This window comes from Patella vulgata, chromosome 9 (assembly GCF_932274485.2).
Source record: "Patella vulgata chromosome 9, xgPatVulg1.2, whole genome shotgun sequence".
NCBI classification, from domain to species: Eukaryota; Metazoa; Mollusca; class Gastropoda; family Patellidae; genus Patella; species Patella vulgata.
This window is the reverse complement of record NC_065887.2, coordinates 31,511,367-31,523,930: the sequence shown is the minus strand read 5'-3', so window position 1 is coordinate 31,523,930 and position 12,564 is coordinate 31,511,367. Positions and strand designations below refer to the sequence as shown.

The 12,564-nt window shown below is 36.5% G+C and overlaps 1 protein-coding gene across 1 annotated transcript in view; it reads right to left on the bottom strand.

Moving 5' to 3' along the window:
- Window positions 1-1,231: 1,231 nt before the first annotated feature.
- LOC126832236 (uncharacterized) overlaps window positions 1,232-12,564 on the bottom strand; it is a 38,564-nt gene continuing 27,231 nt past the window's right edge. The window contains exons 6-8 of the mRNA XM_050562948.2: window positions 12,128-12,269; window positions 10,197-10,452; window positions 1,232-3,312 (exon numbers count right to left, since the gene is read on the bottom strand). Of these exons, the coding sequence (XP_050418905.1) occupies window positions 3,155-3,312; window positions 10,197-10,452; window positions 12,128-12,269 (556 nt within the window). The 3' untranslated portion in view covers window positions 1,232-3,154. The remainder of the gene's footprint in view (window positions 3,313-10,196; window positions 10,453-12,127; window positions 12,270-12,564) is intronic.

Sequence of the window (12,564 nt, the reverse complement as noted above, 5' to 3'; positions counted from 1 at the left end):
TACGGCGAAAAGTCGCGATGTTTTTTTTTAGTAAATCGGTCAGATGTGATTATTATGTGTTGAAATTAACTGTTGATCGTATTTCTACTTCCGTCTCCATTAGCCCATTTGGGGCAGAACAGTAGGACGTAAAACCCCATTTTATTTCATCTATTTCTACTCTTCCTAAAGCTATGACCCAGCAGTGTCTACGCGATCACAATCTTTCATTGAATGTGGCCAACGGAAGTATTTAGAAAGTGCTTAAATATGTTGTTTCGAGTTTCTGTTATTATTGATATCTATAATTAAATTTCTTGAATATAGAAAAAGATCGACCATTTCCTTAAAAAATAAATTACTAATATTGTTTATTTCAAGTCTCCCGGTCCCGGTACGTATATGGAGAGAAATTGCCGCCTGTGTTGCAACTTATGTCATGTATTTAAAATACAATATAATTGCTATTTTATAAAACACCCGGGTTACGCCAGGTAAACCCAGGTAAGGTATAGTGTTAAATAGATTGGTCGCCAGATTCTAATGTCGCTTCTTTTTATAACATTCGATCCATGTTCCTCATCTATTTCTGTAGACAGACCTAGGCCGCTGCAACCAATTCCCGGGCAAAGGAACTATCTGAACTAGGCGCATATTATATAGTTTACATCTAGTCTTATAGTAACTGTTAACTGTTAAAAATAAAAAAAGCAACCAATCGTAAAAGCCAGAATATCGACCATATCTTGACGGTACAGTCCACCCCGGTACCACAGTACAGTACTTGTACTTACGATAGGAAATGAAAACGATTAGAACCATTAATATTAAAGACAGTCTCAATTAAATATAATACTGTAGAACGTGTTAATAAGATGTGATGTTGTAGCAATAAAAGTTATATTAACAAACAAATATTAAGATTTATTTTTATTATACCGACAAGAAAATGGCAGAGTAACATTTAATAACATTTGAAATTACTTTACAAAAGTAAAAGGCACACCCAAGTTTAAAATTACGCATTATAATTATACCGTTTAGACCAGAATAGGCCAACCGGACTTAAAGTGTTGAATTAGACTGATCTGAAGTATTGATTATGTATGAGACAAGTTCAAGATCTTGCAATTTTCGTTTGGAAATATGAAGCGGGTTGTAGGTTTGTTAACTAATTAACAGTGGGTGTATCTGTGGACTTTAAATTTTAAATGGAGACAGATTCCCAAAACAAATTAACATTCTAATCGACTATTTTTTCCCAAATCAAAGAGATCTAGTCATTTTAAAGATCAGGAGTACAAATTCAGATTTTATGGGAAATATCTGAGGGATCACTCGATTGAACGTTCCGGAAATGAATTCGTCAAGACTCAAAACTGCGAAGAAAAGTGTCAATCGAGTATACACAAGAATTACTAGCGATATGGCATGCACCAAGTGAATATGATACTATTTTGACCAATCACCATAGCTAAAACCCGTTCCACGTGTTTAATTATGTTATAGTCCTACTAAAACCACGCCCTCCATATTGGGACTGACAGAACCGTAACAGCACTACAATTCTGGCAATTAGGAAGGTTCTTTGCTGGAACAAAATAAATCCTATTGTTAGTACAGTAAATGTATCTAAAGAAGGCATATACTATTTGTATAAGAGTAACTGGGGAAAATCAAGTCTGATGTCATCTGCATGATAAAAAGTTGTGAATGAAAGTTATGTTCGGAAGAGATCGATCATGTTAATTGAAAAAATACATAAATATTTAGGTGTAAAAAAATCACATGAACAACATACAAATATATACAATGCATACAAACATTATGTAGAATAGATAACACCATAAGTTCTCTCATTACCATAGAAACATACAAGAAAGGTGCAATAAGACTACTGACGTGTTCACGTGAAACGCAACAAATAAATATAAAGTGAGAAATTCTAATAACAAATGGTAGTTTCATTTAGTTCAATATGATTGATTCTTTCCCTGGTCTTACGTATGTGTATTTTTGGCGGTTGGTGGCTGTGACCAGGAGAGATAAAGACTCGCTTTGGTCGGTCAGTTTTCCAGACTATTGAAGTTTTTTAAGGGATGGCGGCTGTCGCGAGGGGAGAGTTAAAGTGATAAAGTCATGTTTTTTATCGGCTGGCATACATACTCCAGATCTTTGTGGTATGTTAAGAAAGTTAGGGCCAAAATGTCTTAATTCTATTGTACGCAACTTTTGGTAGAAAGGTCGTAGAGACGCGTAAATGATCCCGTTTTTTGAAGGATAGTATAATATAAGGTATACTTGGGTCGGAATCTTTCTGAAAATCGTGCGTTATATTTATAGTCGTCAACTACCACCATATTCACCAAAAATGCCAAGGAAAGAGTCAGACACTTCGGACTTTGAACAGAGTTAAATTGTATCTTCGTACAGTCAACCCAAATATATAATTTCGAGACTAGTAATGTCATGTTATATTATTTCCGTTTACGTGTCGAAGGAAACTGGAAAATTCATGCGACCCTACCCCTTACCATCCACCGTAGAATCGAAGTCCATTGCGAACTTGAAACGTGAACATTATGTTGTTGGTAAACCCAGAATGATACCATGTTGTAGATATCTACTTGTTACCATTATTTTCAGGAAGTAGTAATAAAATTACCAGTGAAATCACTACGACTTTTTACAAATAAACCCCACAGTCAAATAGGGGAGATTGTTAACGAGTTAAAATAAACCCGTTCATTATATTTCTAACAAACTGACATGAAAAGGGTTAAAAGAACAGAAGTTGCCACTAAACCATGCTTTCATCCATATTTAAACTTGCAGCCCAGCTCCTCAAGTATCTAATATATAATAAGAGTTATGATTCTAAATTCCATGCATTACACTATCAACAAATAACCATGAAGTAAAACTTTCTATATGGAATGGTAAAATTAAGTAGAATATATACGCTAGTATACCACAAGAAGAACACAATCGGGCATGTTCCCCCCATACAATAAAAATGCAGAATGGAAAGATAAGCTCGCCCAATCACAACCAAAAGCATACAATAATGAAAATCGTACATATTTCTCTAAAACACCCCTTCAACTAGTAAATGGACTCGGCCACCCACAATGAACTTATTATATCAGTTTACTCGAGAATGGCGTCATGCAGGTCAAGAAACAAAAAATGCCACGATGATTGCTGTCATGGTCACAGAAGAGCAGAAGTCTGATTTGGTTGCCATGGAGTTTACTATATCAACTGGTATTAATACTGTGATTTTGCTTCGTGATGTAGGAGGAATTTTTTCATGCTGCAGCATAACACCAGCTAAAAAGAGAGATAAAAAATAGAATAAAAGAAACGAAAAATTCTATGCAACTAAATAGATTTGCATTCTTTTAAGACTAAATTTGTCTTTTGCTGTACATGGACAGAGTCTATCAGTAATTTTGACATTGACTCTAATATTAATTCTCGTCTCTTTGACCATATTCCTCGCAGTGTTTCGTTTGATTAGAGCTAATCCCACTACTGGCCAATAGTCCGATTAACAGCCAATAGCTATCTGCGTAACAATATCATTACGCTTTAAACAGAGCTCCAAATTGGACCAAATATGTTTACATAACGTTACGTCATGATTCACGATTTTATTATGCCCAATTAACCAGTGCATAGCAGAATATTGCAGAAAAACCAATTGTCTGACAAACGAGGCTATCAACACAGATATGATGTAAACAATACTGTTTTGAGACGAACAACACTTTCGCCGTTTTTATACCTTAAATCACTGTCCAAAGTTTTAGGGAAGACCCCTGATTAAACGAAGGGCTGTCATGTTGCTGTGCTTGGGGATAGATTTGATTGAACGGGAAGAATAGACACACTCCCTCAAAAGCGCAAGTATCAGAAGATAATCCAGCGATGGCCAGAGAGGGATTTCTCGGGCCATTGCTTTAGGAATATGCTCTTTGACCCACTGTAACATTTTCCCAAATTTCCGGGGAGGGGGGGGGGTAAACGCTTTCTACCACAGATGGAGCAACATGTGACAATCCTTTGCTCAAAAGCATGTATCAGGTTTACCTTCGAAATCTTGAGACACACAAACTGGAAGTAACATACTATTAAACATGCAACTGTCGGCCCTACATTTCAACGTAGCCACTGACTTTAATGTTAATTCTCGTCTCTTAGACCGGCTCTTTTCCCCAATTTTTTTCCGTCACGTTTTTGGAAAAACTACATATTTTACAGAATTAAACTCTATACTATCCGAAAGGTATTTAGTTCGAAACGTGAGTGAATAACTAAAACTTTAAAAATGATAGCAGGAAGTGACGTCATCGACGAAAAGGGAACTATTTTGTTTTTCAACCAATTTGAATGCGGTTTTCACCAATTTGTAGCTGTTCGTATTTCTCAAGTTATGCATGCGTATGGCCTAATTTTAAGCTCAAAAGTGAAAACAGTGAAAATTCTGAGCGTAACATTTTTATTTTTGAAAAATTTCCCGATTTAATTTTGCCTTATTTGCTGTCAACGTTTTAGAGAAATCCCATAAAATTAAAATTCACCGGAAGTACAAGGATTTTGAAAATATAAGTCAGTCTTTAAAACCCTACTCATCCTACAATTTTTATCCAATTTTCAATATCGTCATATTTTTGGGAAAGCATTCACCATTCGCAATCGATCGGCGCGTTTAGAATTTTGATATTTGACCTAGATTTATTATAAAAGAAAAGGTGTAAGACTTTGAAATCAGGTAAAACGTGAAAAACAAACGATAAATTGAGCCATTTGGTGCATATTCTGAAAGTTTTATCAAAATCAGTTTATAAACAAAGGTTATGTGCAACTTTAAAAAGAGATTAATTTGATAAATTATGGCACAGCAACTTTAATATTGGTTATGTTTAATTTAGACGTTTACCAAACTATGTGTTTTTGACTTCTACACTGGAAATAAGACATTTGAGTGTGTATTTGTTTGCCATCGAATACACGTCTTGCGTCTACATGACGTCTTCATTGAATACCATTAAAACTAAAGCTCTCCCGTGGCACTGTTTTAAAGTAAAACGATTGTATCATAGTTTGAAAATTTTCAGGTGTCGTTCAGAACATTTGGGCCTCTTTAAAATCTAACCTAACTTTTATTTTTTCAAAGAGCCGTGGGAGTAAGGTGCTGCGTCGCTAACAAGGAGGTTCGCTACCGGTATTGCCCGAGACAGTTCCTCGTGGCAAGGTACAATGTTCAGTCGTTCAGATGGGACAAAAATTGCGGTCCCGTGTACACACTGCCATGCACCAAAAGGAACCCTCGGCAGTTTTAATTCACAATACAAGTAGACCATCAATTTCTATCCGATTTTAAAAACCGCTTAAATATATCACCGTTACACCATAATGATGGCTGAGTTTGAATTTCGTAAAAATCGGATCGAAACTGCCCGACAGAATGGCCACTCGCTCCTTGTACGCAAATAGTGTTAACGTATGTAATATCTGATTTTGATGAAACTTAAAATATGTTTATATCCCGAAGATCTAGGACCCTGTAGATTCGCGCATAATCGGACCGTAACTTCCTGGATAATGTCCCCTGATTGTACAAAAAATCGTTTCTTTTATTGAGCTTGTTCTCTGTCCATCTCTTGAACAATTTGGGCGTATCTTACATGGCAATCACTTTGAAATCGGGTAAAATGTTGATGGTAAACGATTAACTAAGCCATTTCATGCTTATTGTGAAAGTTTTAATAACAATCGGTCTGTAAATATAGGTTATGTGCAATGAGTTTTAAAAATAAAACAGGAAATTTTGCTTGCTAAAATGTTTTTGCTATATAAGATAGAGACTTTTGGACAGATGTTAATAATCCTTTTCTTCTTTAAGATTCTTGAACAAAAACCAGAACAGCAAAACATATTTAATCTACTAGATGCTGAAATTGATGTATAAGAGTATGATTGGGTTGTATAAAAACTTTCAAACCTATTTCGAGAACAGCTGTAGTTATTATTATTATTATTATTATTATAATTACATACTTTATATAGCTCAGATTCCACTATAAAGTGTTTGAATAAGCTTAACAATAATAATACAATAATGAAATAAATAAAGTCATATAGATAAAATTATTCCAAATAATTGTTTTTAAAAATATGGAACCTCTATCAAATCACAAGAAATGAAATGAAACGAAAAGGGGTTTAACGTCAAATCACAAGACATAGATAAATCTTGTATAAGCTTGTAAGAATAAGTGAGTTCTAAGATGTGATTTAACAGTTGATATTGGTCGGAGGTTCATTCCAGAGCAATGGGACTTTGTACGAGAAGGATCTTTCTCCATTATGTCGATAGTCTCGCAGTTGGCATTCGAGGAGATAGCCATTATCTCCTTCCTCAAAAGGTATAGATAATGTGGATTAAGCCCTTCTCGACAAATATTGCGGTGATATTGACAAATCTACATCTATGATCAAACTCTTGTCCATATACCTACAGTTCATGCCCGTGGTGCAACCCCTCGTGTCCATATCCCCACGCTGCCAGTACATTTTTGTCAAGGATGCTACCATTATTGTTTATTTTCTAACAAATTTTGTATATGATGCAACACTTCTATACCTCTGTCTTCTTGGTCATAATGCTACCCTTTTAACAATCCTTATAAATGCGGTTCAAACTTTCTTCACTCTTAAACCCGTCTTCGTCTACAACCCAATGTGTTATGTCTCACCAATTTTTGTCCAAAACCCCACAGTTTAATGATATTTCTATAGTACATAGTAAATTAGGCCCGCAGCGAATAGTATTCAATTGGTACAATAACAGGAAGAGCTGACAACAGGGTAATTATGGATGGAGTTCTTTTGATTGATATCAGACGGCAATTACGTATACTTATGGTTTTCGTGTTGTGCTACATAGACATTTGGCATATTTATTTTAAAGTCAATGTTCAGAACCTGTGGATTTACTGACCGATGAAATTGTGTCTTGGTTTGTAGTGAAATCTAGAGATTTGGGCCTGGAGTCTGATTAACTGATCAATTAGAATTGTCACTGACAGATAGGAAGTAGGTTAGATGTGGTTTTAAAAATCAGAAGAACACATAAAGGGCGGGAAATTGTAATATAATTTTATGAGATTGGGGAGAAGAATGTATACTTTTGTTTAGCTGCAATATTCATTGAAGCTTTGCGCAAGTAGAAATAGCCTCAAAAATTGCTTTTATCACAAACTATGAAGTACGAACCATTAAAATAGCCACCGAACAGTTTCTCGTTGCGATAATGCGTTTTACATTTTCGAAGCGACATTTTTTTGTACCAAATGATCACAAAACCTGCTCAAGAAAGTCCCCAGAATCACCCACTACTGCGGCTGGAGTCAAAGCGGAAGTTATCAGTAGTGGAACCATTTCTAATACTTGTTCAATTCGCAAGTTTTACTAACCATGACAATATCCACTTACAACCCTCTCACGCTCCAATCTAACGACAATGCTGCCGAGAATAATCGTATTCCTAACTCATTGGTTTATGATAACGAAACATTATTAGATGTTTTTTCTTTTTAATTCCATATCCAGACAAGATGTTTAATGTCATTAAGGATCGAAGAGGATGATAATAACTTTTGGCGTACTCTAGAAAACGTGAATAGCAACTATATTTAGATGATCGGTCATCGTAAAGACTTATGTTGAAATATTGTTCTCCATTTCTTTCAGCATCACCAATTATTGTATAATTAAGTTTTCTTTGTACTCAGTAGCAATGCCTAAGGAGTCAAGTCATTACTTATTCACAAAATCGTCTCGAGAGGCGACATAAACCATTAAAAGCGAGGTCACAGATTAACCTTGTTCGTCCGATAATCAGAAAAGTGTTGTTATTTTACGGCAAAAAATAATTTTGTAACCCTTAAGATGACAATTAAATGCTAAAAAAAGAAACAATTATTCTTACAATTTAAAAAAAAGCTCTCATGGGAGACGATTGCGAAACTTGGGAAAAGCAATGGCGGTTTAATCGGTTGTACAAAGATAATTGATATTTTGTTGTCCAACTTTTTTTTCAGCTTAAACCAGCAGGACCAAACTTCTTTCATTTAGTTTATCTTCAAATGATAGAAAATGTTCGTTAACCAAGGTCACCATTATGGAGAGGGTTTTAATATAGACTATGCCTGTTGCTCAGAGACAAATAAAATATTGTTTAAAAAAGAACAATTATTAATGGATGTGGGGGGTTGGATGGCCGAATGGTTAGCGAGTGCGCGCTGTATCATAGGATCTGCCATTAAGGTAACCGGCGTGGTTTCGATTCCCCGGTCGTACGTAATATCGTCTCTCCAAACTCGTGGTTTTCTCTGGGTCCTCCGGTTTCCTCCCACAGATAAAGACCCCTACAAAATTACCTTTTTTGTGTCAAGTGGACGTTAAACCCCATTTCTTTTTCTCTCTCTGTTAATGGGTGTTCCTAAGCATTGGCCAATTGGTTTTTGTTAGAAACTTTCATCAATCGACAATCTTTATGTAAGGTTGTGTTTGATAGAAACAACACAAATTAATTGTGGTTATTTTCCCTTTCTAGTCAACTTTAAAAACGGGAGCTGTACCATATGAATTGAACTCCAAGCTGACAAATAAGCAACACTTAAACGCGATGAAGACGGGCATACGCCACAGAGTGTGTTACGAGGGAAGTGTTGAGGACCAGACAGCGGCGCTACGACCTACTCTTATTATTTCTATTCCAACTGCTAGGGGTTGTTTTACGTACACGCAAATGTGTACACGGGACCGCGGTTTTCGTCCCATCCGGACGACACTACTGCATTACTGACTAGAAGAAACCACGCTGGAAAATCCCGGGACACTTTCTCAGCCAACATCGGGATCGCACGCCAGACCTTCTGATGTGAGCCAGCTTCTTACTCACTGAGGCACCGCGGCTTCCACGCTAACGCCAACAAAGGAGTCTAGTGTACTGGGTGCATATTTACTATCAGCGCTACAAAGAAGAAGAAAACTGAATGCTTCTATTAAATCCTTTGTTCGAAATATGTGGTGTCTAGAATACTTCAAAGCAAAATTTTTTGCTCGCACTGTCGCTTTAAGGAGACTATGAAATGCAATAACGATTTTTCGATACTTCCGCGTACCTAGATAGATCTAAAGTAATTTGAGAAAACTAAAGTAACATCCGTAGAGTGACAAACATTATCTGAAATTATAAAAAGCGGCGATTCCAAATCGATAATCATCGTGAATTATATTTTTCGATTTTCTTTTCAAGACGGAAGTGTTCCTATCGCATCAAAAAAGCCTTTTTAGAAATGTCTTATTATTGTAAAGCTAACTTTATAATACTGTCACAATGGAACTGCAGAAATAAATCAAATCTTAGTCAACGTACTTTTACGTTATTCTATGAAATAACCTATTGTATAGAAACGTTTTTCTAACATAATAAATGACAATTGCATTTATGTTTTGAAAACATGACATATAACGATGAAAAACGTCCTAAGCAGGACATATTATTCTGATTGAATGCGTAAAAATCCGTTTAACTTGGATGCTGATGATTCAATTAGAATACAAATGCAGTGTTTGGTGAAATCCACAGAGAATACGGTTTACAACAATCTGATTAAAATACACATCTATATTTCGTTTCGTTTTTTATTATATTTTCTCGATAGCCTCCAAAACATGGTGTATTGAAGACAAGTAAAATGAAATTTTGAACAGATCTGTGTTTTAATAAGATTGTGTTTAGAATTCACTTAGCTTCTGATTTAACATGATCCCGGATGCACATTTGAGCGTATCCCAGTGGTTATATTAACTGTTATTTTGAGAAGTTATTATTCCAGAATACAATAGGAAAATGCTTAAAACTTTCTGGGTCAATAATAGAAAACCTTACATTTCTCAAAATTACCTGTGGAGCGTGTTTTGTCAGTATCCGAGACTAGATTCCAGTTGCCATATTAAATAAGTTTCGTACACAGTTTGTAGTCCTTGAATTATACGTTAACCATACGGTGAAAAATGGGACATCAATTTTAAATTTGACCAGAAATAAAGAAAGGAATCCGAATTAGGATAAGGTCGGATTAGCTTCAATCAAATACGGTATAAGTGTTGAAGCATGACGGAAGTCATATTATACTCACTTGTTGTGATTGGGCCTTTAGCGTATAGTTGATACCAATCATTATAAAGGTCAAGGTTATTTTCCATGTTCACTTTCAGAGGTCGAACTATTTTACAGTAGATAAATCCGTCCTTGTACTTAACCGAAATTAAATCAAATTCAGTGTCCTTAGGTTGTGGTCGTGCATACGGTGCCGTATTCAACATGGAGTCGGCCTCTACGTCATCACTGTACTCTCCTTTTCGTTTACACACAACTACGTCATCACCACCGCCCTTATAAAATAAAAGTAGCACACATATGTTAACTTGGATGACTTTCTATTTTCTTTTTTTAAAATTTATCCTGGTTGTATTAACTTTCTAGAAAATACTAAATTTATTTGATCTAAATTGATTCAGTATTTACTGAGAAAAATGAATTTTTGGATAGCCATATGAGCAGACAGGAGACAAGCTCGCTTGTGCATAAATAGTTCAGTATAGCCGCGATCATGATCACTCATCTATCGTAAAATATTGAATACGCATGTGTTGGTGTAAATTTGACGTCTCGGGGCGGTTGGCGTAAAAAGCTTTTGACAACACCCGGAGCGGTTGGTGTACAAAAAAAATCTCGTAGACTTGACCTTTAGGTCATTTAGAGACGGAGTGTTCGAACCTTAATCATTAATTAACCTTAATTAATATTCCAAACCCCATTTTCGACAGCAAACCACTTGGTTTATTACGCGAAAGTGATTGTAAATGCTGCTTTCTAGAGTATATCCGGGGAATCAAACCCTCAGAGCGGACTTTGCTTACAAATTCATTCAAAAAAGGCTCCCCCCCCCCCCCCCACAACCAACATAAGAAGATAAACTCCTTTAGGGTCCCACGAGACTACCATACTTGCAGGCTCCTTCACAGTCAATCCATGTTTGGAGCAATCTAATTAAAACACAGATCTTAAGGCCCGGTCCCACTGCACTTACGGATGCAAAGAGGATGTTTAAAACGCCATGCATCCGTTGTGTACTCATTGCATACGTGTTTCATACGCTCTATCCATCGAGCATCCGTTCACTTTGATTTCATCCGCGCAAAAAGTTTTGAGCTACTCAAAACTTTTATAACGGATGCAAAGAGGATGTAAAACGGGGAAAAAGACGTGCCCTCCGTTTAAAAACGCCATGCATCCGTTGTGTACTCATTGCATACGTGTTTCATACGCTCTATCCATCGAGCATCCGTTCACTTTGATTTCATCCGCGCAAAAAATTTTGAGCTACTCAAAACTTTTATAACGGATGAACTTTCTGCCGTGTACGATGTAAATGCGCGACATATACGAGCACCAAACGTTCCATGTCCGTTATCATCCGTTAAACGTCCACTGTATCCTCTCTGGATCCTCCGGGCATCCTCGCAACTCACATCCGCTCCAGCTGAAAACGGAAAGAGGGAGGAAAGATAAGGTACATGGAACGTCTATACATCGTTAGTAGCACGGAAATAGAAAGGTTGTAAGCGTATGCATCTCGTATATAAAGTTTTCAAAACGGACAAAGCGTTTGAAGGATGTCTGGAGTTTGCCTAACCCCTTCGGAGCTGTCATCCACTTCCATCCGATGAACATCCATTTAACATCCCCGCTACATACTTCCCACGTTCGTTCTTTTCCGTTCTGTTTTCGCAAATTTTCGTCAATTTTTTCCATTTCTGGGGCGGATGAAAACGGATGGAGCCACCCCCGAAAGTTTGCTGGATACTTTTCATGAAAAGTTCAGCTTCCCTATATTATCCCTTTTCAATCGACAGACACCATCTGTTTGCATCGGTAGCAAAACTGTATTCGAACCACGTTTCGCATTTCATTTTAATAAAAGGAAAACATTAGTTGCTCGTTGCAGTACAATCTTATCGTAAGGTGCGATACGGAGCAGAAATGTAGAGAAGTCATATAACCTACCATTCTGTCATCCGAAGAAAACCCAACGGCCACCCAGCCTGTAGTTTTACCACTAATCTCTATCTCTAAATCTGTTGAACCTATTCTACGATACGATACAAAATACGAACATTCCATGTGGGCACATTTTGCATCTCCATATCTGGAAAAGAGAGAGTATTTAAAGATAAGTTCATCAAAGTATAATTAGGTCATATGCCATATACTCGACCCAAAAGTTTAATGTGTAAACACACTAATTGCACCATAAATAAAAACATTATAGATTGTCGCCCATTGTTCTGTCAGCTGTATTCGACTGCTTGCCGTCGATGCACGATGAGACTATTCTATCAGATAAGGACATCTACTTTAAATTTTGATTTATGTAAAATATGTGTCATCTTGAAATATCTCCTAAGATATAGATCTTCCCCCCCCCCCATCCCCATCCCACC